The sequence below is a fragment of the Pyricularia pennisetigena genome (genome assembly GCF_004337985.1).
Source record: "Pyricularia pennisetigena strain Br36 chromosome 7 map unlocalized Pyricularia_pennisetigena_Br36_Scf_8, whole genome shotgun sequence".
NCBI classification, from domain to species: domain Eukaryota; kingdom Fungi; phylum Ascomycota; class Sordariomycetes; order Magnaporthales; family Pyriculariaceae; genus Pyricularia; species Pyricularia pennisetigena.
This window is the reverse complement of record NW_021940920.1, coordinates 754884-781855: the sequence shown is the minus strand read 5'-3', so window position 1 is coordinate 781855 and position 26972 is coordinate 754884. Positions and strand designations below refer to the sequence as shown.

General features: G+C 50.1%; 6 protein-coding genes across 6 annotated transcripts; 2 read left to right on the top strand and 4 right to left on the bottom strand.

Moving 5' to 3' along the window:
• Nucleotides 1-2727: 2727 nt before the first annotated feature.
• Nucleotides 2728-4206, bottom strand: PpBr36_09343 (uncharacterized protein; the record flags this gene model as incomplete). Its single annotated transcript, XM_029896464.1, has 2 exons — nt 2728-3850; nt 4154-4206. 2 exons carry the CDS (start codon nt 4204-4206, stop codon nt 2728-2730), a joined length of 1176 nt encoding a protein of 391 aa, XP_029744902.1.
• A 3097-nt stretch (nt 4207-7303) lies between these two features.
• Nucleotides 7304-9851, bottom strand: PpBr36_09342 (uncharacterized protein; the record flags this gene model as incomplete). Its single annotated transcript, XM_029896463.1, has 5 exons — nt 7304-7408; nt 7576-8005; nt 8136-9017; nt 9100-9371; nt 9561-9851. The coding sequence occupies 5 exons, from the start codon at nt 9849-9851 to the stop codon at nt 7304-7306; spliced, it is 1980 nt and encodes a 659-aa protein (XP_029744901.1).
• A 1269-nt stretch (nt 9852-11120) lies between these two features.
• PpBr36_09341 (uncharacterized protein) lies at nt 11121-11258 on the top strand (the record flags this gene model as incomplete). Its single annotated transcript, XM_029896462.1, has 1 exon — nt 11121-11258. The coding sequence occupies one exon, from the start codon at nt 11121-11123 to the stop codon at nt 11256-11258; it is 138 nt and encodes a 45-aa protein (XP_029744904.1).
• A 4580-nt stretch (nt 11259-15838) lies between these two features.
• PpBr36_09340 (uncharacterized protein) lies at nt 15839-17782 on the bottom strand (the record flags this gene model as incomplete). Its single annotated transcript, XM_029896461.1, has 5 exons — nt 15839-16852; nt 16920-17294; nt 17378-17413; nt 17511-17602; nt 17701-17782. The coding sequence occupies 5 exons, from the start codon at nt 17780-17782 to the stop codon at nt 15839-15841; spliced, it is 1599 nt and encodes a 532-aa protein (XP_029744776.1).
• Nucleotides 17783-20044: 2262 nt separating this feature from the next.
• PpBr36_09339 (uncharacterized protein) lies at nt 20045-21660 on the bottom strand (the record flags this gene model as incomplete). The annotated part of the gene is made up of 2 exons (XM_029896460.1): nt 20045-21448; nt 21526-21660. 2 exons carry the CDS (start codon nt 21658-21660, stop codon nt 20045-20047), a joined length of 1539 nt encoding a protein of 512 aa, XP_029744933.1.
• Nucleotides 21661-23206: 1546 nt separating this feature from the next.
• Nucleotides 23207-26333, top strand: PpBr36_09338 (uncharacterized protein; the record flags this gene model as incomplete). Its single annotated transcript, XM_029896459.1, has 6 exons — nt 23207-23276; nt 23484-23598; nt 24254-24381; nt 24460-24782; nt 24860-25001; nt 25069-26333. 6 exons carry the CDS (start codon nt 23207-23209, stop codon nt 26331-26333), a joined length of 2043 nt encoding a protein of 680 aa, XP_029744553.1.
• Nucleotides 26334-26972: the final 639 nt, after the last annotated feature.

The window sequence follows — 26972 nt, the reverse complement described above, 5'->3', positions numbered from 1 at the left end:
GTGTGACGGACAAGAAGGGCATGTTCTAACGCCCGTATCCGACCGAAGGTTCATCTGAGCCCGGCACTTCTGGGTAAACTTTACAACGCCAAGAATAGAGAAAGTAAACCGTAAACAAGACAACAACAAAAAAGAATTGCCGATCTTTTTTCTTTTGTTGTTGCAGAAATGCGGGAGCTAGCCACGGGAGAATAGTTTCTAAAGTGTTTCCAAAAGAATTCTAGCAAATTGGGTTTTTGCGGCTTTGGAAAGAGAGTTCAGCCACTGGTTCTTGGCGGGGCTCAGAACATAATTCCCGGTGGTCTACCGGTATTATTTTGCTTTTGATTCATCAGATAACTACACTACTTGCATGCGAACGCCCATTTTCTCTTGGCATCACGCAAGGCACACACATACGCATCAAACTGCCGGAGGCTGTGAAGCTAATCTTGTCTTTGTTATGGAGCTAATGTGGTGCTAGTCTGTTATGATTTTTTTAATCCTCAACCTTGAGATGGATAAGCAGTTTACAGCCACCTCGACAGAAACCCAACATGCCAAGACTCTGTGGGTTGTCAATGCCCGTCGAGCCCGCTTCCTTGGCATACATAAGGTATTGCATAGCCTCACCGAGCGGCTCAAATCCGGCGACGTCAATATATTAACTACAGTCTGGCTTTCTTGGCTCTCGGTATTGTCGTGTTTGTTTTTTCATGCCCTTTTCGTCATTTTTTTTCCTCGAGACACAAAGAGGTGCCGGCACGTGTAGGTCGCTCACCACCCAATCAAAATCAGAATCAGATTACCACTACCCAGAGCCACCCACCTGCTTGGTTTTCGTTTTTTTTTTTTTTTTCCCTTGCCTAGATCGATTATTTGCTGGTTCATCTCAACTCTTTTTTTTTTCACTTTGACACGTTGTGTCGAGTTGGCCATTTCAATCATATCCCGTCCCGCCGCATGGATCAAAAGTACAAAAATAGTTATTGCATGACTTGTTGCGAACAAACTAGATCAGCCAACCCACACCAAATTAACCCGATGGTTGGGGATCCCCCACGTTGACGTACTGAGTATTGATCCTGGTTGGTTGTCATTGTTGAGTCGTAGAACACTATTTATCTGCACTTTCATTTATTGAGTAAAGCTGATTTGATGGTCAAACAAGATTGTGATGGTATTCCCTACTTAGTCCAAGTGTCTGAAACCAAGAGATCTGTGCAGTCCCAAATTTTGGTATTTCCGACTGTCCTGCATGCAAAGGGTTATAGCAACGATACGTCCAGCTTATTGGAACAAGCACCCCGCTATATCTAGTTACAAAAAGAGTAAAAGACTCATGGCATATCTAACCCTTAAATAGCAATCGTGTTCGTTACCACATACACCCACAATACCTATCTAGGTATGCAATGCGCATCTTCACCTCAGGTCTACCACTCTTACCACTTGAGGCGTGATGCCTATCGCATGGTTTAATTGCAGCCATCGCACTGGGATTGTTCAGACGATTGTGTGGGGTTGGTGAAGATGAGCCTAAAATCGAGCGGCTGTTGGACCAATGGCATTCTCGCCGACTGCAGCTGCAGTGTTGTGAGACCACACCTGTGTACAACTATTAGGAGGGATGAGAAGGGTATCAAGGCCATCATTGATTTAGCAGAAGAGAAACATGCCGAGTCGTGATCATATGGTGACAAACGGCAGCAATAAACATGTACTTGGATTGCTGCAAGTCGGGAGGCGACAGGGTGACGGCCTCCTGGGCTACCAAACAGCCGTCGAATTCGGATCTGGTGAAATCGATCATATTCCGTCTTTGTTCTCTGCGCGTAAGATGACTCGTCACTCTGGTAGTAGAAACTCAGAATCAACTATAATCAACATCGTTCCATCCTGGACGACCAAATGCAAAAGAGGCTGGCGACATTCGGATCTCTGCTCCAGTCTTCCTCATGCAGCCAATGGTTTCTACCATGCATTTGAGGCCAGTTTTGGCTATATGGGAACACGAAAACAAAAACCTCCGAGTGGCGAGAGAGGCGTTGCTTGCACCACATGTGATATTGCAGGCTGGGCACTTCCGGAATGCAACCTTGAAACAAGCGAGCGTGCACTGCGTCCTCCACATGCATACTGAACACAACATATGGAATTGACAGGACTTGTCACGTTAAATGGCGCTTGGCCAGTCAGGGACTCATAGAGTCTGAATAAATATAGATATAGCCATTTCCCCGTCACTCGCCCAAGTCAGGATAAACAGACCCAATACTAATAGCCTGCTTGAAGTAACCTCAAATGTCTCCGGCAGTGAAAGTATCTTGAGATTGTTTTGTCCATATCTTTCTCACATTCTCTGGATTCTGCACAAAGGGCAGGGACCTATCAGGTTGGGAATCAGGTACTTCTTCTTCATACAGGGCTTACAGTATTGACGCTGACCATGGCTTGCTTTGGCATTGGGCAGAAAAGACGCTCAGGGGCAGCCACAGCAAGAACGCCAATGCACACGGAGATGGTACCTTCTTCAACACTGATTCCTAAACCCTCATTACGGCGCAGTTCAAGTCAGGAAGCCACGACTGCTGCACAACAATATTCGTTGTACGAGAAACCTCGAGTGGTTTCTGTTTGTGTTGTTTTCCACCGCTCATCACATTCATTTCCGCCCCGGCTTTCTTTCTTCTTTCTCTTCTTGTTTTGACCACAACCCAAAGTTCTCCCCTCTCCTTTGATGGACACCTACTCAGGCAACCACAACCAACGGTCATACGCCTGCTGGTTACCGGCCAGAGGCTTCTTGGACCGTATGGTACTGGCGAGATCCCGCGTCAGGTCGCGATATGTCCGCGCGTTCTGGCCGTCAGCACCCTCGCACACTGTAAAAGCCGCCAGCGCCCTGGCCGCAAACGCAGAAGCCCGCACGTAGTCGTCGTGCAGGAAGCAGCTGCTGCTGGCGTAATGCATTGCCAAACCCAGCTCGTACGTCATTGTGGTCGGCGCGCTGCCGAATTCGAGCTGCTGGAGCGCCACGATCCTGCGACACAGCGGTAGGATCCGTGCCGGTGCGAAAAACGACGGCGACGGCTGCGTATGAACGTTACTGATACACTTTTGTCGCCCATATACCCCTTCCTCTCCTTTCTTGTTGTCCTCATACACCATCCTGCTATGATCTCTCGGGTCCGCCGCCCGGTACGCCAAATCCACCTCGGCCAATATGGCATTCAACTCACGCCGCCGCTCGTCGCTCGCCGCTACTTCGTCCGGCGGTAGGCTGCAACGAGGGCATGCGCACCTAAACTGCAGGGTGGTCTCCATTTCAGCCATGGTCTTGGCGGTGCCATGCGAGTTGTAGGCGACTGTGAGCTCGTCGCCCGGGGACACATCTGTAATCGCGTGTACTAGACATGTGCGCGTGGCCTGGTCCCACGAATAGTGACAGTTAGGGATGCACGAGTGGTTGAGGCGGGAAGCATTGCGGAACACGGCTGGGACGGTATTGCCTTGTGGCTTTTGGCGACGTTTTTGCTCTTGTTCCTGCTGATCCTGCCTGTCGTCGTTGCCATTTTCGTCGGTCCCGAGCGCGTTGGTGAGGAACCTGGAGGACAGCGGGTGGCTTTCGTTGGCGCCGTTGGTTGACAGGGACATGAAATCGGCACGCTGGTCAGCTTCCAAACTCTGTAGTTTCTCCTCGAGGTGCAGCTCGAGCTCTGCTGGCGGCAGTCGGAACTGGGCAAGGTCGATGGTGAGGATAGGGGCTTCGGCAATGATGCGATCGCCCTGCCGGACGCCGGCCGCCGAGGCAAACAGACCCTTGCCTTTGCCAGGCGAATCTCGGAGCTCGTACATAATGCCCAGTAACCTGCGCATTCCTATATTTTGCTTGGAAATGCGGCCCCAACTCTCACCGCTTGGGCCTCTGACGAGGGCAGTGGGGGAAATCGAGGATGGGTTCACAAAAGAAGGTGAGTACATTTGCGAGATTTGTGCTGGGCTATCCAGTGGATAATGCCCAAGCAGTTGCGGGTTGCAGACTATAAGCAAAGCGTTGCATAGTCATGTTCTGGGCGACGGGAAGTGGACCGGATCAGCCCAAGGGAAAGAGATACATGGCACCTGGGTTAGTCGTGTTACCTTATACCAACCGAGCCCTTCATCCACGTACACAAGCCTCAGAGATGGGATTTTGACGGTGGTCCGGCGCCGCCGAGCGGCCATTGTTTGGCTCTCTTTTGCCCATGCAGGGAGACCGGTGAGGTTAGAGGATTCGATGGGCTTTTTGGGCGATATGATTTTCAGCTTTGCATGGGGGGGATTTCTCTCTGAAGACCCCATCCCCTTGCCACTGTATACGAATGGAGTGAACAAAATCCTGACCAGTCTCACCGAGAGCCAGGGGGGCGTGCACCTAATCCCTTCTTTGACGGTGGTACCGGTACGCTATGATACGAAGGCACGCCAAGTCTGCCTAGGTCCCCGGGCCTCAATTTCACATACCCTGTCCTGCCTGTCCGGCCGCGTGGGTGTAGTCTAGGGGGTGAATACACAGGACTTTCTTGGGTTTGTAACAAGGTTTCTTCTGACCTCAGATCCTGGCAGTATACAGAGCAGAGTATTATGTGGTATGTAATATTTACAGCGAGGAAAAATTTCCGTTCGTTTCCAGGGTTTTGTTTGGTTGCAATCCCAGGGGCGCTGCGCCAGAGTGTGGCAGGACCACGCCTCAGCAACGTCACAATGTCGAGTCCATCCCGAATACCGGGATCGCCGTATCACACAACCCTATTGAATTACCGATTTTTTTCTCGTCTTGGCTGTTCGGCATATGTTTTTTTTTTTTTTTTTTTCTGGAGAAAAAGCCGTCGACTTCAAACTCGCATATGGACCCTGTCTTTGCTTTTGATGTTTTTTTCTACTCTGGTCTTATTCGCTCGTCATATTCCATCCTTCGTATCAATGAAGCCTTTTGGGCATTTTGGCTTTGACGTTGGGCTCAGATACTGCTCCCTTTGCCAAAAAAAAGTATTCTTTATTACAGACGGGGTTTTGTTTGTTCGTTGATCTTCAAGGGATCGCCCCAAAAGGTACGTAATATACCTTTCCGCCCTTTTTTGCCTTGTGTGTACATATTCAAACCCTGCGAAAAGATGGATGTCCATGAGGTGGGAAACAAGTCTTATCTGGCTTGCTAAAAGTTTACCCCATACAGAGCACAAAGGACACCTCCCGGTGCGTTTGCTCCGTAGTTTGTCTACTTTATTCCCTTCACAGCTCGGTTCTTCCTTTTCTTCTTGTTGAAGAAAAAAATAACAAAAGAAAAAAAAGCGGTTCACCTCCTCAAGAATCGCAGCTGACGGGGGAAAAAAAATGATATGTTTGGTTTCTTCTCCACATGCATCCAACGTTGCACAACATGAAGAACAAATAAATAAAACACAAATCAAGAAACAGATTAGTCAACAGGCGATGTGTCCGAAACATTTTCCAAGATACCGGTATCTCACCCTTGCCAGCGTCTTTTGCGCCGCTGATGTCTATTAAAGTCAAGGGAAGTTTCTTGTCTCAAAACATAGATTGTACAGTGGAGCGAAACAGAAAAACCAACTGACCCCCTGCTTCGCTTGACTGTCTGTCGAACACAATCATGTCATTTTCTTCCCTCGCGAGCGAGATCGGTAACGGACCAAACCTCTGCCGTCCTGCTCACCTTTTTTTTTGTACGGTTACAAGTTTATAAGCAACTGCACCCACAACGTTTCGTCCTGATGATTCACTAGAAAAAAAAAAAAAAAAAAAAAAAAAAAAAAAAAAAAAAAAAACGTTTCAACCAACGGGGTTGGTTCCGGGTGGGGGATGTATTGTATACAGGTATCCGGAAAAACAAAGGAAAAAGAAAAAAAGCAAAAGAACAAATTACAAGCCAGCAAGCCAATAGCGGGGTTTGTTGCGTTACTTGGGGGGTTTTTTTCCTTCCTTTATATATGTATTTTTATTTTTATTTTTCATGCCTAATCAACCGTGAAGCCAGTGCACCGAAATAGAACAGAAGGCGAATCAGTGACGGGGTTTTTTTTTTTTTTTTTTTTTTTTTTGGTTTTTTTCCCCTTGCCATGCCCTCCATCCTCGTGATATCTGCGGCTCGCGATTCGGCTTGTATGAGGAAAAAAAATGAAATAGTGGTACCAAGTTTGTCCTTGTCATTGGTCTTGTCGATTGTTTCCACCCAAATTTCGTTCCGCAATTTGCCGCGCGTGTGATGAGCAAGCCACCCAAACGCTCAATTAGTTGCTAGAGATGGCTTACGGAGTAATTACATAGCTGCTTTTTTTTCCCCTCTCCCTCTAGGAAATATGAACATATCGAACAGACGCCGCTCATGACATTCCTCACCAACCTGGGCTATATAATCAGAAGCGATATGACGTCATTTGACTTTTTTTTTCTCTCTCTCTTGATTTGTTCAATGTTCTCCTCAACGTCTTCAATATGTTGAGGTTTCTAGTTAGGTTACACAACATTCACAATGCTTTTTTTTTCATTTACATCTCGTTTGTACCTAAATCTAGAAATTAAAGAGGATTTGGGCCGGCCTTCTTCCTATAGGGCAAACTAGCAACTTGACGGTGAAATGGATGGCCCTGGTTTAAGCCTGTCTCCGCCTCACACAAAAGCCGAGTGTGAGTGGGTCTCATCGTCACCACTTGTGTGAACCACAGGGCCGGGGGCGGGGCCACACCGAAGTTCCATCGTGCCGGGTTCACATCATTCTAGCGGCTTGGCGCCGAGCCTGAAGTGGTTCATCGTCGACTGATTTTTTGTAGACATCTTGAAACAAAGATCTGACTTTCTTCTCAAATGTCCAGGACTGCACATGACAAAATGGCAAACCCCAAAAGCCAAAGAGGAGATAGCTAACCCGTGTGGGACAGTTTGAACTTTTGTCATATGCAACAGTCTTGCAGATGAGCTAACCAGACCAGACAACATTAGCATCAGCTCAGCTTGTGATAAGAGATCAATTCGCAGCAAATTTCGAGGCTACCTTGGCTGGTCAAGGTTCTTTATAAACTAATGCCAATCGTTGGACTATGTCTATCGATATTATACCATAACGAGTGCATCCCGTATAGCTTCCTTATAACCTGTGTCTGCGAAGAATGGCAGTGTATTCTGCTGCTGTCGAAATCTCCAGCCCAGGTGCAAAACAAAAGAAAAACTGTGTATTTGAGGTATCATTGCTCTTTCTAGTTCATAAACTGTTCGTGGTATCATCATCGTCGACTTGTGACATAATGTTGGCCAAAAGCCCTTACTTTTATCCTTTAGTCTGGTGTGCAAAGATAGGCCCAGGCGGCCGGTTGCCTCCCGAAATATACTCCAGTACAACTTCGGTGAAGAGATGAGTATTGTCCGATATGGGCTGTTCGATTGGTTTGGTACCCGTTAGTCGACTTGATCCCGATATCAACATGAATCTATCGGAAACAGACTCCAAACTGATGCAGGCATAAGTGCATGGATAGATGCATGCAATGCCAAAATGAGTCCCAGATCCAGAAGTACACCCATGGAGAATCAATCACATACCTGATGTCCGAGATCAAGTCCTGGAATGGCCTGATCTTCGAGCCCAGTACCACGTAGGTAGGCCCTGACGGGCTCTCTTTGCTGGTGCTGCTCGCGCTGTTCCCTTCCAAGCTCCTCGGTGGCAACCTCGGTGACGAAGTAGGGATCGGCCAAAGAAGCCCCCGGATGCTGCTGCATGACGAAGCAGCGCTCCGCATACACTCCGTGCTCGTTCTTGCTCCTCCACGCCGGACTGAGCCGCCGTACCATGACGGGCTTCCAGCCCCCAACGTTCACCGTCACCTGACGCCAGGCTTTCTGACTGGTGTGCGAATTCATGGCGGCTGCGGCTGCCGACTTGTGCCTCAGCAGTGCTGTGAAGATGTGCATGACGGCTTCAGCGTCCCTGTCGACACCGGATATGACTTCGTCCCAAGGGTGCACCACCGTCCTAAGTCGCACAAGAAGCTGTCAGACACATGTAGACAATATAGTAACTCGTGACAGCTACTCGGTGCCAGCAATGCGACAAAGAAAGAAAGAGAATGCATGCTCGCATAATTTGCCGGGGCTCTACTTACTGAACATGCAATGTCAGAGTGTGAAGGCTTGGGAAGCGAGCCAGCGTCTCAATGAAGCCCGAAGGATTCGTCATCAAAGTATCCATATCCAGCTCCAACGTGTGCAGATTTTTCATCTCCGTCGCCAGCATACTCAAATGATCAAGCCACATGGTCGGACATCTCCGGCTCTCGTCACCAAAGCCAATGAAGTCCCGCAAGGACAACGTTTCCAGAGACGTCGCGTGCACCAGCAGCGAGGTTGGGTCAAAGTGCCGCATGTCTACAGTCACCTCGAGCTTTTTCAGTGACCGAGTTCTCTGGCGGATGATCCAGGCCAGGTGCGCCGAGAGCTCTTCGCGCGTGTCTGATATCCCCGAGTCACGCGTAACTAAAGTGTGTAGTCCGTAGAGGTTGCAAGCTTCAATGGCACGAAGAGCCTTGAACACGGGCATGTCCAAGAGCTCCAGGGATTGGATACGTGAAAAATCCCAGTGCCGAAGGACCTCCTCGCGGGAGTGACACCAGTCGTAACACTCGAGCCTCAGCTGCTTAAGTGGCGGCAATCGTTCCCCAGCCGAAAACGTGAACTTGGTCCCTTGTCCCTTATCTTGGTAGTGAAAGGCTTCCAGCAACCTCGAATTAAGCAGCACCTGCTTCAGACCGCTGATGCCGGTCATGAGCGGTGGACTTGGGATAGCCATCTTTAAGGATACTAACAGTTCTGTCGGGATCGCCTCAAGATACAAATTGTGGTGATTCTCGAGGTGCCGGGACGCAACGTTCTCGAAAAAAACACGCGTTCCTCGACGTAGCCTGCCATGACTTCCAGGGGTGGTGAGGAATAGCCGGGCAATAGGGCAGGTGCAAGCTGAACTGGAGCGTGTCCGCGCATACCGCCATCTGAATGATCAACCAACCCAGATTAGCCACCTTGACAAGACATGAGCCATGTTATTCGCAAGACCCCTTAGGATGGACATACGTGAATGTCAACAAGTTCTGAATGCTGGTCGTGATCTGGGCAACAGCACGATGGTTGTCGTGGCAGCTCTCGATCTCGTCAATCGACGCAAATACGTGGTTGGTATGCAGGCTTATGTTTGCATAAGCGGTAGAAATGCGCTCGGGATTTCGGAAGTAGAGAAGCCGTTTTGTCAGGACAAGGGTCTGGTATTCGACGGGCGTGGCCACCTTGTCGAACCAGCGGGAGACCAGCCTCACAGATACTAAATCCCTGAGACTTGACTCTCGTACCTGATGCAAAGACGGACGGATAGCAGCCCAAATCGTTAGCATTCAACGGGAGACCCATGCAGACTTGTAATACACATATCAAAAAAGAGACAGAAAAAAAAAGAGAGGGAGAAAAGGGCAAGACGGAAATATGAAAATGCTCAGCAGGTCCTCCGAATGGTGACAGTGACAGCCCCATCTTCCACTCACATGCTCAAAAATCAAGACCAAAATCTCAGACGCAAGATCCGGAAGGCGTATACACGTCCTTCGCTGTCTTGCCCTGCGTGCGGCAGCTGCCATGGGTTCTTGATCGTGGGACGTCTTTGCCCGTTTCGATGGCCGTGGCGCTGGAGGCGGCGAAGTCTGCCGGCTTAGGAGTTTGGACAGGAGCCGGTCGCTGTGGTCTGAACGGAGGGAAAATGGGGTCCGACGGCAGACATTGAGGCTATCCGAAGGAATTTTGTGTGCCTTTTGGGCAGGATGGACGGTGGCCGCCATTCCATGGGCTGTAAGATGAGCGCAACTAATGGAAATATAATGCCTTACGTAGCTCCAATCAAGATCTCGAGAGTGGACTGCGGGTGAGATGTCACCTTGTCGATGGCTTCCCCTCCTGAGCTATGTAACCTGACGAATTCCCTAGGCCAAGCGAGAGGGATGGAGGAGTGGAGGTTGCCTTTGAAGGTTGCGAGGATCGCGGTGGAGAGGAGGTCAATCGCAGAAGCCAAGAAGTAGTAGCATGGACTAATAGAAAAGGGCATAAAGTGGATGGGAATTAGACAGCCAAACAGCGGTACAGGCAAGTTCCTGGGAACAGGGTGGCTGCATGGCTTGTGAGCTTGCCCTATCTGGGTGCGAAGAGCGATACTAATGCACCCAGGTCGGCAAGGTACTAGTAAACTGAAGTAGGTACCAGCAATAGGTGGTATCCACACCCTCAAAATACGCACGGGAATCGACTAGGGGTGCGGCTGCGGAGTGTGCAGGCGAGGATATCAGACCGTATGTGTGTTGGCAGATTAGGCAGTGTCTGGCCAGCCCGCCAAGAAAGAAGGTCTTGTACTTGGGACGAGGTTGTTATTGTTGAGGGGTGAAGCTTGTGGAGTATTGGCAGCCCAAGCCGGTAAGGTTGTGAACCTGGTGACGAATCGGGGACTGCACGGTAATTATCACAACCAGAGGTTCCCATCCAGCGCAGGATGGTCTTTCATAGCAAGGGAGTGGTTGCACACACGAGAAAAAAATGAAGAAAATAAAAAGGAAATACCAAAGAAGAACAAGGGGTTGAAAGGTAGAGGCGAACGCTTGCGTTCGGGAGCTAAATTGACTTGGGGGCTCCATGGCGAGGACCAAAAAGTATAATAAGCGCCGACGGGTCATCTCACCAGGATCCATCCATGGACAAGACAGGGAGGGAGGGAGAAGACGGTCTAGCGCATCAATCAAGGCAAATGGTTCCCCAGACGCGGCGCTGGAAGAGAACAAGGTGCCTTGCCTTGCTTGTGACAGTAGAGAAATACGCGAGAAAAAAAAAAAAAAAAAAACAAGAGACGATATCAAGCTCAAGAATAAGGGTGGGCTTGCTTGCGTGTTAGCATAGGTGCTATAGTACGCGTGGAAACCAAGGTAGCCTGTAGGTGCGTAGGCACTTTGCAGCAGTACTCTGTACCTTTCCGTAGATGTAGTGAGTGCATTGGATGGGGAGAATTAAGAATGGGACGAATGTAAAACCGTGACATTTGGAGCTGTGGACTGTGGGCCAGGGTGATGGAGAGACAAGCGCAAGTCAAGTGCCAGATTTGGGTCTGGTCGCGCCTGCATTTCGCGTCTGTTCTGCGTTTTGAGTTGTCGGCTCCGAAAATGGAAGGAAGCAATATCTGTCTTGGTCTCAGAAATGAGAAATGACCCGATTCGACCAACAGGCCGCCAGCCACAGGCACCCACGGACTGGGTATCTTTTTAATTACTGATTTACTCCGGAAAGAAGTACAGCAGGGCTACAAGCAGACAAGGGAGGACAAGACGAGAGAAAATGGAGTAAAGTGGAGATGGTGGTCGTGAGCTAATGAAGATTACAAGCTCGTTGCTGTTATATTACTTACCTGCATTATTTCCTTGCTCTCCTCCATGAGTCAATTTCTGTATTTGCCGCAGTGCGTGGTTTTCAACAGCTGAGATTGCAGATGTTTGTCAAATAATCTCGATACAGAGTTGGGTACCTGTGTTCTGTTAGGCGCAGCCAGTTTGAGCCGTCCAGTCTCCAGCCAGAGGGACACAGAAGAAAAAAAAATATCTCAAAGTTCGCAAGTTTCGCCCAAAAAGGCAAGTTGGGAGAGCCCGTTAGATCGCCGTATCCCAAGGTCGTGGAGACCCTACCCGCAGCTGCAGCTTCCAAAGTGGGGATGGTGTGGGGTGGAAGGAATCCGCTCGAGGTTCTTTCGTATATTTTTATTTCGACTGCTTCTCCTTCCCTTCCCTTTCCACCTCACACCGGAGACGAGAGGAGAGCTTCACCTTTGTCTGAAATGAATCATTTACCCGGTAAATTTCAAACGTCTATCTGCCCGGGCTCTATAAGTCCCGAATTATGACTGCACCGTTTTCGGCAGTTGATATCCTGGGACTTTGTTGGTTGTAAGTGTTGGAGAAAAGGACAGAGATACATACTATTGATGGGACAAGGTTTCGAATATTTATCCAATGCTACCCTCCTGGTGAGCCGCAGCGCTGGAGCTGACGTTGTACTTTGCGCTATGGGGTTGGCTTGGTGGGCGTCGATCCGGAAACAGGTCCGCTTTTCTAGGAAATCGTGACACGAATCTGCCGCAGCACCGGCAAGACCTGGCAGCTTGCAGAGCTCTTTTAGTATTCATAACCACGTCACCGCTATATATCAGCTCATTTCATAGTACAAGAACTGCACCTTGCAGTTTTCGTCAGTGCTACCGTACCCATCGCAAATTTTCACCATCTTTTTGTTGTTCTACTTAGGTTTTGTCATCCTTTCTAGTCTCTTGTTGAGTTCAGAGGAACTTGACCATGTGCGTGCGGGCCGCTAAGCAATGTGGGTCTAATAGAACTACCACGCTGCAGTCTAGTCGAGCTACTATTAGACTCCGTGGGCGGTCCAATCGCATTCCTCGCAGCCGAGTGGCTCTCTCAACATCGTCGGGAGCTGCAAGTGTGCAGTAGGCAGCTGTGTGGGCGAGGTAAATAGCGGCTTGGGGCGCCAATGTGCGTCTTAGGAAATCGCATTTCTTCAACCTCTTTATCCGGAGTACCAATCAAAGCTAACCATGGTATGTCTGGTATATCGCAAATCACTTCCGAACATTCGATATTGAGCTTCAGCAGTGAAAGAGAAAAAAAAAAAAGAAAAAAAAAGAGTAGTATCTATGTGCATATCCACTGTGTAGGGTTGTCAAGGATATTCCAGATGTTGTATTCTCATATCAGCACAAATCTTCCCAGCCTTCTACCCGCGTCTTCAATCAAGCGGAAGCGCACCAAGACAACGCTTGACTCGATTACAACTTGGCTGTTGTACAGACATCATCTGGACGGGGATCCACACCGTTTTACAAAGCTCCTCTAATCTGCCAGTCGCAACCATATCATTCCGCCACGTATGACTCCTGTTAGATACCGCCTTGGCATTCCAAAGTTTACCATGGTTATCATCAATGATTGAACTTGTCTTATGGGTGTCAGTGTGTCATGGTCCTGCGGCATCCAGGTCCCCCACCTTGGCTAGCGCAGGCTCACGTGCGTTTGACGGGCTTTCTGGGACCAATCGCAAAGATACAGGCAGAAGGGGGGGGGGGGGGGGGTTTCCTGGAAAGAATAATTGTTGGTAAATTGAGTACAGTATGGAATCAGAGCTGAGCAAGAGCCAAGGGATGCAGCCAGGAATAAGAAGAAACTTGCACTGGGCTCAGCAAGGACGAAAGGAAACAAGGCGACTGGTCCGATCTCTGCATTATAGTATCCATTCATCCAACCACTCTGAACTTCTTACCTAGGTACTCCATCGATTTCTTCCTCGCCTTACCTGCATTGCATACAACCCTAGCATGCCCACTTGCCGCCTCAACCCATCATCCCAGAGATGCGAGTGGCTTAATACCTGCCAATAAGCAGATCAGTATACAGGCATAATAATATTCTTTTTGCCACGGGGTCCAAGCTCCCATTGCTCCCTTGCAACCAACGTTGCTACCTAGCAATCTACTCCTGGCAATCTTCTCGGCTAACTTGTCAGCAATGATCCATGACTTCCATGAGTGGCGTCAAACAACAAACACATAGCTAGCAAGCTTGGTAGTTAGTATTGATAGCAGTAGACCAACAGTGGCAATATTAGCCTCCCTCAACCCTCGCAGAGAGAAAAAAAAAAAAAAAAAAAAAAAACGCACACACCCCTTTTCCCTTCCGCTACCAAGACGTTTGTGCATATTCAATAACAACAAAGTCGGAGTGGCTTATCCGTCTCCCCGGCAGCTTTACTTCTTCATTTTTCCACAACGGAATACGCGATAGGTCTCTCCATGATTTTGCTGGCGCTATCAACGCCCCACCAAGTAAAGAAAAATTATTACCCTGATTTTCCCAAAGCAATTTTCTTTCGTTTGTGTGTCTGGATACGGACAAGACGACGAAAGACGTGCTCGCCTGGATATACCCATTTAGGCCCTGCACCCACCAACCACCCCGATCACATGTACCTAGTTCTATATGGTACGGAGTATTATTCGATTTTCTCCAATCCACCATGCGCATCCGCTTGCCCATGCTTGTCCGTGAAAGAACGGACGAAAGCGCGCAGGCCAATACAAGGGCCAGAAAAAAGAAAAAAAGAAAAAAAAAGAAGAGAGAGGGAGAGACTGGCAACACAGACAAAAACCTGTTGAATGCCTATATATTAGAGATAAGCTTTTTCATCCAAAAGTAAAGCTGGCAGGTTTGTCTCTGACTTGGGTACTGATCATGCTACTTCGTGAGTAGTATGGACCTGCTCCCAAAAAATAGAGGAAAATGCTAAGAAACCCCAAAAGTTTAATCATGGACAACTCCGTCGATTCTAGCCCCTAGTGCAGGAGCAGCGATAAGCTGAGAGCATAGGTGTAGATTGGCTAGTGATTTGTAGTATACCGTTTCGAGCGTTCCTTGCGAGAAAAGCTCCCACGGAGCTGAAATGTAGAATACGAAGCTGGGAAGGGAATATGGCGCCAAAGACCCCTATTCCCTCCCTTATGTCGGCCTCGGTTTCTGACCTTTTCAGGAGATAGGTTGCAGTGGCGTTCAGAGGGATGGACTTGATGCTAGCTAGGTTGGGGGAACCTACCCGGAAATGATCATTACTAGTCTAGCTCTAGCATTACCGAACGAAGATGTTCATCCCCTTGTGGTTATGCTTGCTGCTAATATAATTCATGAAGACCTAGGTCTACACACCCACAGCCTTGTATCGGATGTCTTGCATATTTGGGTATTCTCTCCGCATTTGGTCTGATTTACACCCAGACATTTAATGGGTATGGAATCTCACATAAAAAAAGAATGGGATGAATGTGCGACCAACCACAAAGCCAGAGGAAATTAATTGTCATTCTTTTTAAGAGAGAAGACTCGTAAAAGGAAATGACCAAACAAACAAAACAAAGCCAAAAAAAAGAAGCCAACTTTGGATGAAAGTTGACACGAGTTATGCAAGTCACACAAGGCGCCTTGTGCCTTGTGCCTTGTTCAAGAGACAGAAGATCCAAGCAGGAGGGGGAAAAAAAAGAAACAAAATAGAGACAGTATATGGGACTAATTAATCACATCTACTCAAGTATTACTTGATAAGTCGACCAAATACGATGCTCGTCTCGTGATGGAAATAAAAAAACAAACTTTGTTCTTCTGGATACGGTGAGGGACGCGAGCTGGATTGGTCCATGTTTCTTTGCGAGCCGCGAAATCCAACTGCGGATGATGCAGACACATGCATGAACAGTGTAGCGCCTATAAGCGCCGGTGTGTTTTTCTTTCTTATTTTTTCTTTTTGCTTTGTTTCTGTTTTGCGTCTTTGGAAAAGTCACCCGATTTGGCGCTTTGTCGCGAGCCAATATAAATCGGACCACACGGCGCGCGCGGACTCAAGCAAGCAGTCTTCTGCATAGAAGCAAACCCCCAAGCATCATCAGGCCAGCCATTCAAATGAAAACGTGTAGAGAATTCCTCTCTTGTTGGTCAAAAGTCAAGAGTACATGCAGAAACTAAAACGAAGCATAAACTTGCCGGCTAATAATGAATATGATCAGAAAAAGAAAAAAGAAAACAAGAGACCAATTGGGGAAAACAGTAAACAAGACGCAGTAACAATGGACAAATGTTTCTCCTATCAAGCAGAGAAGGTTGTTTATCTCAACCCTTCTGAGATCAACCCCAAAAGGTAGCGTTTGCTTTTTTGTCACTCTCCCCCTACCGCTGGTTCTTTTCCATCAATACCGGTGGATCGGCCCGTCGTCCACCCCTTTCCCCACCGCTCTTGATGTTGACGTCGTCCTTCCATACCGCTCGTCGCCCGAATCGTCGTACAGGTCCGAGATGGCGGAACCTTGGGTCATGCCCCTATTGCGCGTGCGAGAAGCCGCAATCCCCTCATCAGTCTGCTGAAAGTTTGTCCTTGGGCCGGATTCTGCCGCCGCCGGCGGACCGCTGCCACGTCCTTCGCCCGGCGCTAAACCGGCCGCGAGCGTCGAGCCGACGACGAATCCTGCCCCGCCGCCCACGTGCAAGGGTTCGTAAGCGCTGTGGCTGTCCTTACCTAAAGCACCGCCCGCCCGCGACGACGAGCCGCCGGCGCGGTTGTTACTGCTGCCGCTGGCATTATTGCTGCTGCTGCCGCCATCCTCGACCGGGTCCCGGAACGGATCGTCCTCGGGCCGCGGCGTCGATCTTGACGACTCGGCCTGCTTGCCCAGCGCCTTGTTGCTCGGCGTCGGTTGGTGTAGCGACAAACCGTTGGAGTCAGGGCTCCTGAATCGTTCGTCCGGGGTCTCAAGCCCGCTGCCCATGTCGTTCGCCGGCATGGTTTCGGCCCGCGTGGGCGACTGTGGTTGCTGCTGCTGCTTCCTGGCGTTGAGCACGGCCCTCTGGTGCAGATTCAAGGCCGTCTGAAGCTGCTCGTTGGTGTCGATCAACGACTCCATCGTGTCGTTATCCGGACTCGGGTTCTCAGCCGTCATGTAGACCTGGATGGACCTGGACGCGCTCAGGCATCGGTTTGCAAACTCCTGGATCAGTTCATGGTCCAGCACCTCGGCCGGCGGGGTGCATGCCACGACCTGTTGCAGGAGCTTTGCCGACGTGCGCGCCTCCTCGAGCCGGCTGGCCAGCTCGACGGGATCCGGGAGTCGCCGGTTGGTGTGGTGGCGCGAAAAGTAATTTTGTTGTTGGAAGGCGTTCGGCGGCGGACCTCCTGGCGGGCCTCGAGGAGGGCCCCCGGGGGGTATCTGCGGCATGGGTTGTATGTTAGTGATGCGCCCCGTCTGGGAGTTATAAGTATCGTTGCAACCTCACCCCGTAAGCCTTGTATGCCTTTTCCTTCTCCTTCCTCCACATCTCCAGGATTGGTTGCAAGCCCTCGTCATAACTCTTGGTGGCCTCGAACGCGTCTAGCGTCTCCATGAGCATCTGGCGCACCGAAAAGTCGCGGCCGTAACGCAGCAGCTCCTTGGATGTGTCGATGAACTTCTTGTCCAAGCTCCGCGTGAATGTCATCCCCGGATTGTCGGCCAGGATGCGCATGAGCATGATGGCGTTGTACTGGAACGAGGGTCGGGATGTGTAGTCCTTGTGCAGGTACTTGCGGATTATGCGCGCGCACTCGGCGGCGGCGGCGGGGGAGGACTCGGCCGCATCGACGATGGCGGGGAGGAAGGTAACTTCGTCGCCCTGCAATGAGTTAGCGGATCAACAATCGTCCGATATGGGCGGTACTCCTCTGACGCCTTTCAATTTTGAGAAATGTCACGTACCGCATTGTCGCCGCCTCCAGACTCGCAGAATTTCCTCTGTTTTCTCGCGACGTTAGTTGTTTGCCGTGCAGTCGCGGCGCCTCGAGCATTATACAAGGCTGCGTTTACGCATCGGTTCTGGTTGGATACATACCGCATTGTAGATTGCGATCGCCTCCGGTGTGTCATCGTCCGGGCCGTCTGGAAGGTTGCTGCTGCTAGCGACAGGCGCTGAAGTGGTGGATCCTAAGCGAAGGAGAGAAGCAATCAAATCGTTAGCCCCAGTGGACATGAATCTCGGGCTGGGCAAAAGATATGCGCTATCTATCTTGAAAATGCAATACCGTTTGTGGGCTTCCTCTTCATGCCGCCGAGCATCTTGTTGCCGAGACCCTTGAACCCCTTCATTTCTTTCATGGCTTTCATGGTATTTTGCTGATGAGCAGTTTTTGGGGAGGGTGCGTCTGCGTATGTATCAGTTTGGTTTGAAGCGACCAAAGTCGTGTAATCTGTTCTGCTCTTTTTTTTTTTACTCCGCCGCAGAAATACTGGTCCCGTTGGGGGTCGTTGGATACTCTTGTCTGGCCCAAGTGACTCGTTGCGGTTATCTGACGCGGCGGGACATCAGGGCTGACGACGATCGCGGCGCCACAGACGGACAGGCGGGAGGGGCTCGAAGTTGATTGGGGACGATTCTCGGTCAGGGGATCGATTTGCGGGTTCGGCAAAGATGGATGTATGGACACCTCAATGTTTAAGTCATGGCATGCTCTCGGCTTTCCAAGGGGACAAATTAAGTGGCCGACCGCAACATAAAAGTTTGTAGACCTCTCTGCTGCAAGTTTTGAATTGCTCCGCTGAGTTTTGGGACTTCTTCCTAGAGGACGAGAAAATTGAAGGTTGCCTGCCTGCCTGCCTGCTCGCTTCTCTCCCAGGTGTGTCTGACGCGTTGCTTGGCTGAATTGCGACGTTTACTGTTGAAGGCGCTCCCCGGTTTTGCAGAGGACACCTCGTTAATGGCTTGAATGGCTAAGGGACCATAACAGGGATAGGGACAAGGGCCAGAATTGGATACTACCCTGTCTTCTCTGGTTGCTCTAAGCGTACGGAGTAATTGGTCGATCAGTCGTTCCCCCGTCTTTCTTGACTGGTTGCCTAGTCGTCATCAATTGGCTGTTGAAATGATTGAAGTGGATAAAACCGTGGTCACATACTGTACCGTATAACATTTCATTTGGATAGTGCTAGTAGTATAAATGTACCTTACTTACTATACATACAAATCTCCACAAAACGAGAGAGGAAAAAAAAAAAAAAAAAAAAAAAAAAAAAAAAAAAAAAAAAAGCCGGTGGCCGTGAGAGACCAAATTTTTTTCTTTATTTTTGTCATTTAGGGCTATCCAAGTCAATCTGCCACTGTAATGACACGGGTCAGGCTGCAGCAGTCGCGCAGCAGTTCTTGGTCTGATGGGATGATCCAAAATTGGCCTGTTCTAGAAGTGGAACAGGACTGTGTAGTAAGATTATCGGGGCTGTACCATGAGCAGACTACACTCGGCAAGCAAGGCAAGCCACTTTCCACGGGGCATGAGGAAATAAATGACTGCGGATGCAATTAGAACACAGCCCGCCCGTCAACACGACACTAAGTTATGTGTAACTATTTGGCTGTGTCCCATAGAAGTTGTTGGGATAAGAAAAAATAAAAAAAAAAGAGAGAACTTTTGATTTTTGGGCTGATGTTGGTTTGGCAGGCGTATCAAGATTTCCAGTAATACAGGTATTTTTATAAGAACAGCAATGAGCTTGTGGGCTACTTACTGACCTTGGATTCTGCAGGGAACCCCACCATTGCGGCTGTGCACCTCATTGCCAACAAACAAAACTAAACTAAAATAAAAGTCCGTGGATGTGCCTCAATATTGGAGAAGCCTGCGGTGTACCAATTATGCATGAGCTTTCCGCCACCCTTATACCTCTCTAACTAGGCTACTATGAGCAGACAACTAGAGTATTCGTACTGCCACTCCCTCTTCCATCTCGTTCTCGTCCCCCGCGATGCACTCTCCTGACTCGAACCAGTCATATACTGTACAATCGCGCAAGCTTGGGACGACATGTCAGATGATAGCCCCTCTTCTACAGCATGGAGGATCCTAGAAGCTGCTGAATCGATCTTACGTGGGTGTCGCCTACGGAGCACAAGACTACAGTACCGCCGGACTGCCCCCGAAGTCGCAATTTTCAAGTGTAGATCGACTATCTGTCGTGGGTGATGACGATTTTGAAAGGTCACAGTGAAGACTAATTTCCCCCATCGGTCGTCATCAAGTTGCTTGGCGTTGCTCGCAGCCTCTTGAGACACGTACACATGCATTAGACTTTGAAATCATAGCAGTCTCGTGGTCATGGTGGCAGCTTTCTCCATGTGAGACCAAGTCTAACCCGCGTACTTTAGTGGAATTGAATGCTTTGTGTCAATAATTACACCTTGTCCCGTCTTGATTTCTCCCTTTAAAATTACATATCCCAGTCGGGAGAATGTCATAGTCTCGACACATATGTTTGTCCTGTACGCCGTTTCCATCTTGTGCCCGCGGCAAAATTCGTTAGTGCTTGAAAAAAAAAAAAAAAAATAAACAAACCAACGCCCCGTGACATGTAATCTGGTCCCTCATAATACAAGATCTAGTCCTCGTCATCGGAGTCTGAGACTATCGTCTCCACAATCAGATTGCCTGACCGGCCAATCTTATCCCCGACGGTCTCAGCTGTGCTTGGTTCGTAGACCTCCCTGGGCATTGGCGAAACTATGCGGAATTTGTACTCGTGTTCGTACCCATCTGGTTGCAGCGGGAGCTTCTCGTCGTTCCCCTTGGGGACGTCGTAGCACTCGACAAAAGCGTAAAGCTCGTCCATGGTAGCCTCCTTGGTAAACCTCCTCACGATGCGCCCTGCACCCGTGTGCTCTGGCATCATAAGCGCGAGCCGAACGACGTCCTTGTCCGTCGCCGGGGGCTCCTCTGCAAGCGTCGTGGCCCGCCACGCCTTCCACTGCCGCCTCTTCTCCTCCAGTCGGGCCGCTGCTTCGGCTTCCTCCAGCGCCTGCTTTTCGGCTGCCGCGGCGGCGGCCTCGGCTTCCCGCCGAAGGCGCGCCTTTTCTCTGTCCTTGGCCAGGGAGCGTTCGTATGCAGAATCCTGGTCCGCCCGTAGGTTGCGCGCGGCCTCCTGGGCGACACGCTCCGCCCGCACGCCGTCCAGATCCGGATTGTGCTTGTTTATGGCAGACCTAATGTCCTCGAGAAAGCGCTCCGGCGCGACCGCACCCTGGATGCGCTTGATGGTGCCCATACGGGTGCTGCCTTCCTTGGGAGTCAAGCACACAAGACAGGCGAAAGGAAATCGGGTGCACCGGTACTCGAACGATACTTGGTATGCCTCCGAGTCGACAATATTGCCTCCCCACAGTATGATGTTGTTCTTTTCGTCCTTAATAAACGATAGGACTTCGGGCGAAAGGAGAACGTCCCGCACAAAAGAGTCCGTGTCGTCATGCTCGGGCGACAGGAGAACGATGAGCAGGAACTTGAGCTCCCGCTTCGCCGCGTCGTAGGCCTGCGCCGAGCCCCCATCGTACCACGGCAGCTCGCCGGACCCGTAGTTCTCCTCAAACTCGCGCTTGAACCGCGCTGCAGCATCACGCGGCATCAACTGTCGTCTTCCGTAGCCCGCAGCACCGATGACTCTGGGTCGCATGTTACGCGGAAGCAGGCCGAGAAGGTACACGATCGGTCGAAATAGGGTCGTGGCGATTCTCCAGGTGAGGCTGAAAGGCAGCGTAATGATGGACCAGAGGAAGGGCACCCTGTAGATTCTCGCGGGCTGGGGGACGACCCTGGGCGCGGCCTCAGTTCTTTGTCTTCTGTTACTGACAATATCCATCTCGATGCCGTCCAGACTATCTTGGAGGTTCTCGAATCGCGCGGTGCCGCCGAGGCCGGGACCTCCCGCTTGCTGATTTCGCTCCTGTGCTGCGAGGGCCTCGGCTACAGGGTCGGGCTGCTCGCCATCAAAGAACTTCGCGATTGCTATCTATGTTTTGGAGTCAGCCTTTTTTTTTTCTCATGTCCGAGCTGACGGAAACCTAACCGAACTATGCATGCACGTACTTGGGCGTTCCATTGCGATCTCTGTAGCAGCGGAATGGCATCATGAACAGATTGATCTGTAATCATGGTATACTGCTGCAGCGCCTCTTGCTGTTGCGGCGAGAGGTCGCTGATATCCGGCTCTCCGTCCGCCATGGCTGCTATTAGAGAAGCTCGGGAGTAGTCGGGCTGGTGTGTGCTCGTCTCAGTTGGTATCAACCAGGTAAGAGTCAGCCCCGCAGATAGCCCATGGAGTGTTCAATGTAGTCTATTTCCTGGAGGTCGAAATGCTTATGTCGATAGGAGTAACAGGTCGTGACGTTAATCGATGTGGGCTTGACTTTGGAAGGAGATAAGTAAAGAAAAACAGAAATGGTCGAGAAGTGAAATTGCGCGACGTGGCCAGTTGGGTCCTGGTCGACGAGTAAAAAATACCAACAAAGATAAGCACAGGTTTTAATATTTAAAAATCGGTTGCCTTCTTTCCGTCTTCATTGCGTAAAAATTATTTTTATTCAAAATTTTCTTCCATTGAGCCCTGTTGCTTACCGTCAAAAGTCGAGCTTCAAGTCGTTGGGCCGATAAAGCTTTCCCGGTTGGAGCTGTAGCACGACAGCGGGTGCCTGGGTAGGTGGGCTGGCGACGTACATGTTAAAGAGGTACTTATTGATGCTGGGTAAAATATATGACTAGGGCATGTACTTCGTATCGTCCTGGCCAGTACCTCATCTGGGAATGAATTGTCACCGTTGCACAACGAATTACGTAGTGTCATTTCGTCCTTGGGGAAGCGGGTCCTTTGGGTTTGAGTTGGTGGGGTTACTGTCCAATTAATATCGTGCACGAGTGGCATTAAGCGCGCCCGTGGACGGGAGGTTAGTCAGGTTTCGAGAGCAGGTGACAGAGACCAAGCTGGTTCTATGTCCCACCATCCATAGAAGCGAGGCTGATCCGCCCGCATTCTCAAGCCTTGCTCCTTTGCCGGCCGGCCCACCTATTTGCTGCCCGCAAAACCTTGGAGGAGCGGACCCGCACGGTCGGAGATACATGCTCCTTACCACTGCCATTAGGTGGAATCCCTCCCAAACGTCCAATCGCGGTCTACGTCAGGAGGAGCCCTCCGCGAGACAGTTTCTCTAAACCCCGACTCCAGTTCCATGTTCAGCTATTACCATCGAATCGTGGCTAAGTTAGATGCAATGGATGGCAGTTGATTTTCGGGTTCCAGTAAGTTTATTTATTGCCTTGTGCATTCCTTCGATTTCGCTTGCCGAGGGCACACCGCGGCATCATCATCAGCACCACCACCAGCTGCCGCGAATCGACATGTCGCGACCTAAACGATACCCCACACACCGCCAGCACACAAGAGATTTGGCCTCGACGCCTCAGTCTCCATCATCCACTGCAGCTGCGGCGACAGACGCAGTGGCAGCCAGTGTTTGTGACTGTTGCTGGTTGGGCAGCGACGCTACTCCCGCTGCTCCTCTACACCTGTCGTTCCTACTCTGGCTCCTGTCGGGATGGCAGCAGTCGCTCATTCGTGTTACTCAACAAGATCAAATGCTAACGCGACGCGCAAACTTTCAGAGCTTGTATACCGGGTCAAGGGGTTCGGCAACCGCGACAACCTGACGTGATAATAACAAAACCCTTTAGCCCCTTGCGCCGGGGCGGCTCCTCCCTTCACTATCGCAGCGCAATGGCAACCACTCGCTACAACTCCAACGACTTCCGTCGCCAGCTGGGTTCTCCGAGACCAAAAGGCCGTGGTATGTACATGACATAGTCATGTTTCCAACCAGAATATACACGACCCTTGATTCCCGTCTCCTTCCGCTGCTTCACCAAAATCACCTCTCCTTCCCCTGTACACTCGCAGACATACATTCCCATGGAGCCCGACACATTCGAAATCAGTCCTGGGAGCACTCGTCGAAGCCTGATCAACTCTGACCCCGAATTTTGGCAAAAAACAGCGGACACAAAAGACACTCTCTGTCGGAACATACTTATATATGGCCACTGTCGATACGAAGATGCTGGCTGCGCCTTCAACCACGACCAAACAAAGAAGTCTCCAAAACCTGATACGTAGGTATTTCTCATGCGAATGATATTGCAACCCTGCACTCTCATGAGGTTGATAGCATCGTCTATCTGTTGCATCAATGTCGCTACACTCATCAGCATCAGCCCTCTGCCCCTTGATTTCCTGAATGACACTTGTTACGCGACGGGCAACAAACAGACTAGCAGTTGTGCCGCTACTTTTTGGTGGGCATGAATACTCCAGGGGGCCCTTCATCTGAGGGTGATTGCTGGTCGAACACCAGCGAAGGCAAGTGAGGGGCAAAAGATTGAAACGGCGCTCTGTGGCTACATGTCATCACAGCCATAAACACTGGATTGGTAGCCCTTACAGGCGCATTATGAGAGAATACTCGGCAAAGGGCATCTCCAAAAAAAAAAAAAAAAAAAAAAAAAAAGCCAATGTGATATTTGGGTGGTGGCCGAGGCGAGGAATAATGGGTCGAGGGATGTCGCCAGCTCCTGGAGCCTACCCTAAGTCTTTGCTGACAGAAGCTTATGCCCGGGGGCCTTACGAAGCAACAGAGGTTGAAGAAAGATGGTTGCAGATTTGATTTTGCCCGCTCAATATCCCTCACTACTTACACCACCATGCTTTCACTTAAGTTTGATCACTTGGGACCACTCTTATATATGCTTACAATTATTGCTGTTGCAGATCCACACGCAAGACTCTCAATGTAGACTCTGCGCCTTTCACTCCGGCCGTGTCGTCACAGCCATCTAAGAAAACGTTCTCTTCATCCCATGCAGCCAGTGCTGCCGTCTTTACGCCCAGAGCCACAGGTACTTGACACTCATGAGACCCTTGGTTGCTTTTGTTGTTCATTCTTGTGGTTTTGCTAATCGAGAGCCCACTTCCAGCTGCAACACCCACTGGTACTCCTACCGCTCAGGAAACCGACATACCGCCTGCGGCAAACACTCCTAGCGCTTTTAGCAATATTGCTGCGATCAGAGAGTTCACTCCACAGCAACAAAACTACGACCTCACCACTAATGGTGCTGCTGCGGCCACCCAGGATGCCTCTCTCAACTATGATCCTTTCACAATGAGCAGCGTGGCCAGCACTCTGCCCGCCGCTCCGTATAACCCTTATGCTTCCACCGATCATGCTGGCTTGGTAGCCCATAGCGGTGCTTACTTCCCCAGCGCCCAAGCCGGTTATCAATCGTTGATACCTCCAGTCCGTGTCCCTTCCTGTAAAGAGGAGCCGGGTGTGATGTGTGATTCAGTCTTATCAACTAACAACTGATGTTACAGTCTTTCCACCTATACGCGCCCATTGGCCCTTACAGGGAAGACCTACAGCCATGGCAGCGCTCAACTTATGACTTCTTCATGCCCGAGAACCTGAGACTGGAGTTGCAGAACAAATCCCATGCTGCGCTTCAGACTATGACCGGTTAGTTTTATGGACTCGTACTGTAGACTTGCTGATGACTCTGTACATGATGCTGAAAACTCTACAGGCACTGCTGCTTTGCAGATGCCCCAGGTGGGCAACTACCACACACTTGTCACTTTGGACAAGACAAGCAACAGGAAATCCTCGAGTCTTTTCGGCTACGTCACATGGGTTTACAAGGCCGTCTCGGGCAAGACGAGTAGACTCTACTCTCTGAGGCGCCTTGAGGGTTTTACCGTGTCCAATGATCAAATCCTCAGGCCGGTCAAGGAATGGAAAAAGATAACGAACGGCAACATCGTAGCCATGCAAGATGCCTTTACCACGAGGGCGTGGGGAGACAGCTCATTGATGTTCTCGTTCGAGTATTTCCCTCTGGCAGAAACTCTGATGGAGCACCATTTCCCCAACGCCCAGCACAAGACTTCATTTCGCAGTAACACCATCCATCAGGCGAGCGAGACGGTCCTCTGGAGCTACATAGTTCAGATATCCAACGCTCTGAACTCGATACACAGCAACGGATTGGCTGCCAGATGCATTGACGCCACCAAGATCATCATTACAGGCAAGAACCACATTCGCCTGAGCTCATGTGGCATTCTCGATGTCATCGACTACGAAAAATCAAAGCCCATGGCGGAGCTTCAAGAGGAAGACTTTGTCGCATTCGGGAAGTTGATAGTATCCCTGGCAACCAACACCCCGCCAACAAGCCTTAACCTCGGTAAGGCGATAGAGCAGATGGGTAGGAATCACTCCAGCACTCTCAAGGACATGGTTCTTTGGCTGCTGAACCCGCCCCAGGCCCTGGGGCAGAAGACTGTCAAGAATCTCGTGGCAGGTATTAATGAGCACGTCATGACGGCGTTTGACGCGCAACAGCGGCAGTCTGACATGCTATACTCGGAGCTATATCGTGAGGTGGAGAACGGGCGAGTTCTTCGACTGCTGATGAAGCTTGCAACAATCAACGAGCGCACTGAGTACGACAAGGACGCGGGATGGTCCGAGAATGGCGACCGGTATATGCTCAAGCTGTTTCGGGACTATGTCTTCCACCAAGTTGATGCCCAGGGCAGGCCGGTGCTTGATCCGGGTCATATGCTTCGTTGTATGTCCAAATTGGACGTCGGGACAGAGGAGCGCATCAAGCTCACTTCTCGCGATTGCGAGACGGACTTTCTGGTGACATATAAGGATCTCAAGGGCGCTGTGCAAAGCGCGTTCGGCGAATTGCTCAAGGGCAGCGGCAACGGGCGTGGCGGACCAGTGGCGAGTGGCAGTGGCCATGGTGTACATCACCCTTCCCACAGGGATCGATTTTAAAAGAGGTGGGCCTGGGAGAAGAGCGCTGCAGGAAACGGAGGAAAGAAGAGCAGGAACCAGTCACCACCCGGGGGGGTATGCCAAGCAGTCTCTATGGTGTTTGACAGTGCTTGGGAAAATTCTGCCCCTACGACCTCGACAACGATATCACGGTGCTGATTTAGCCCTATGCATCACAACGAGACGATATATGCATGTATGATGGGCTAGCAGTCAGCGTTCAAGTCCTCGTGTCAACGACTTGCGGTGGGAAGAGGACAGCCCAGGTACGAATGCTGTTGGCTTTGACATGTCATCAACAATCTGGTGTCCATTCTCGTCTCATTGATCAAATTCCTCTTATTAAATCAACGTTATATATGTTCATTCTCAGTCTCGACCATGGAGTTATATACAGATAACGAGTTTTTTCTCATATTGTTCGTTATCGGGATCTGCAATGGGATTCCCAAGTGTGGAGAACTACAAGGTTTGTCGAGATAGGATAGAACAGAAGCTAAGCAACAAACTTTGAATAAGAAACAATTATCAGTTCTCTAGCCCGATGGATGGAGGTGACCAGTCGCTTGATGGGTATGTCTTTGCGCTAAGGTATTTTGATCTACCTTGATGATCAGCATTTGCAGCGAAGGTGATGAA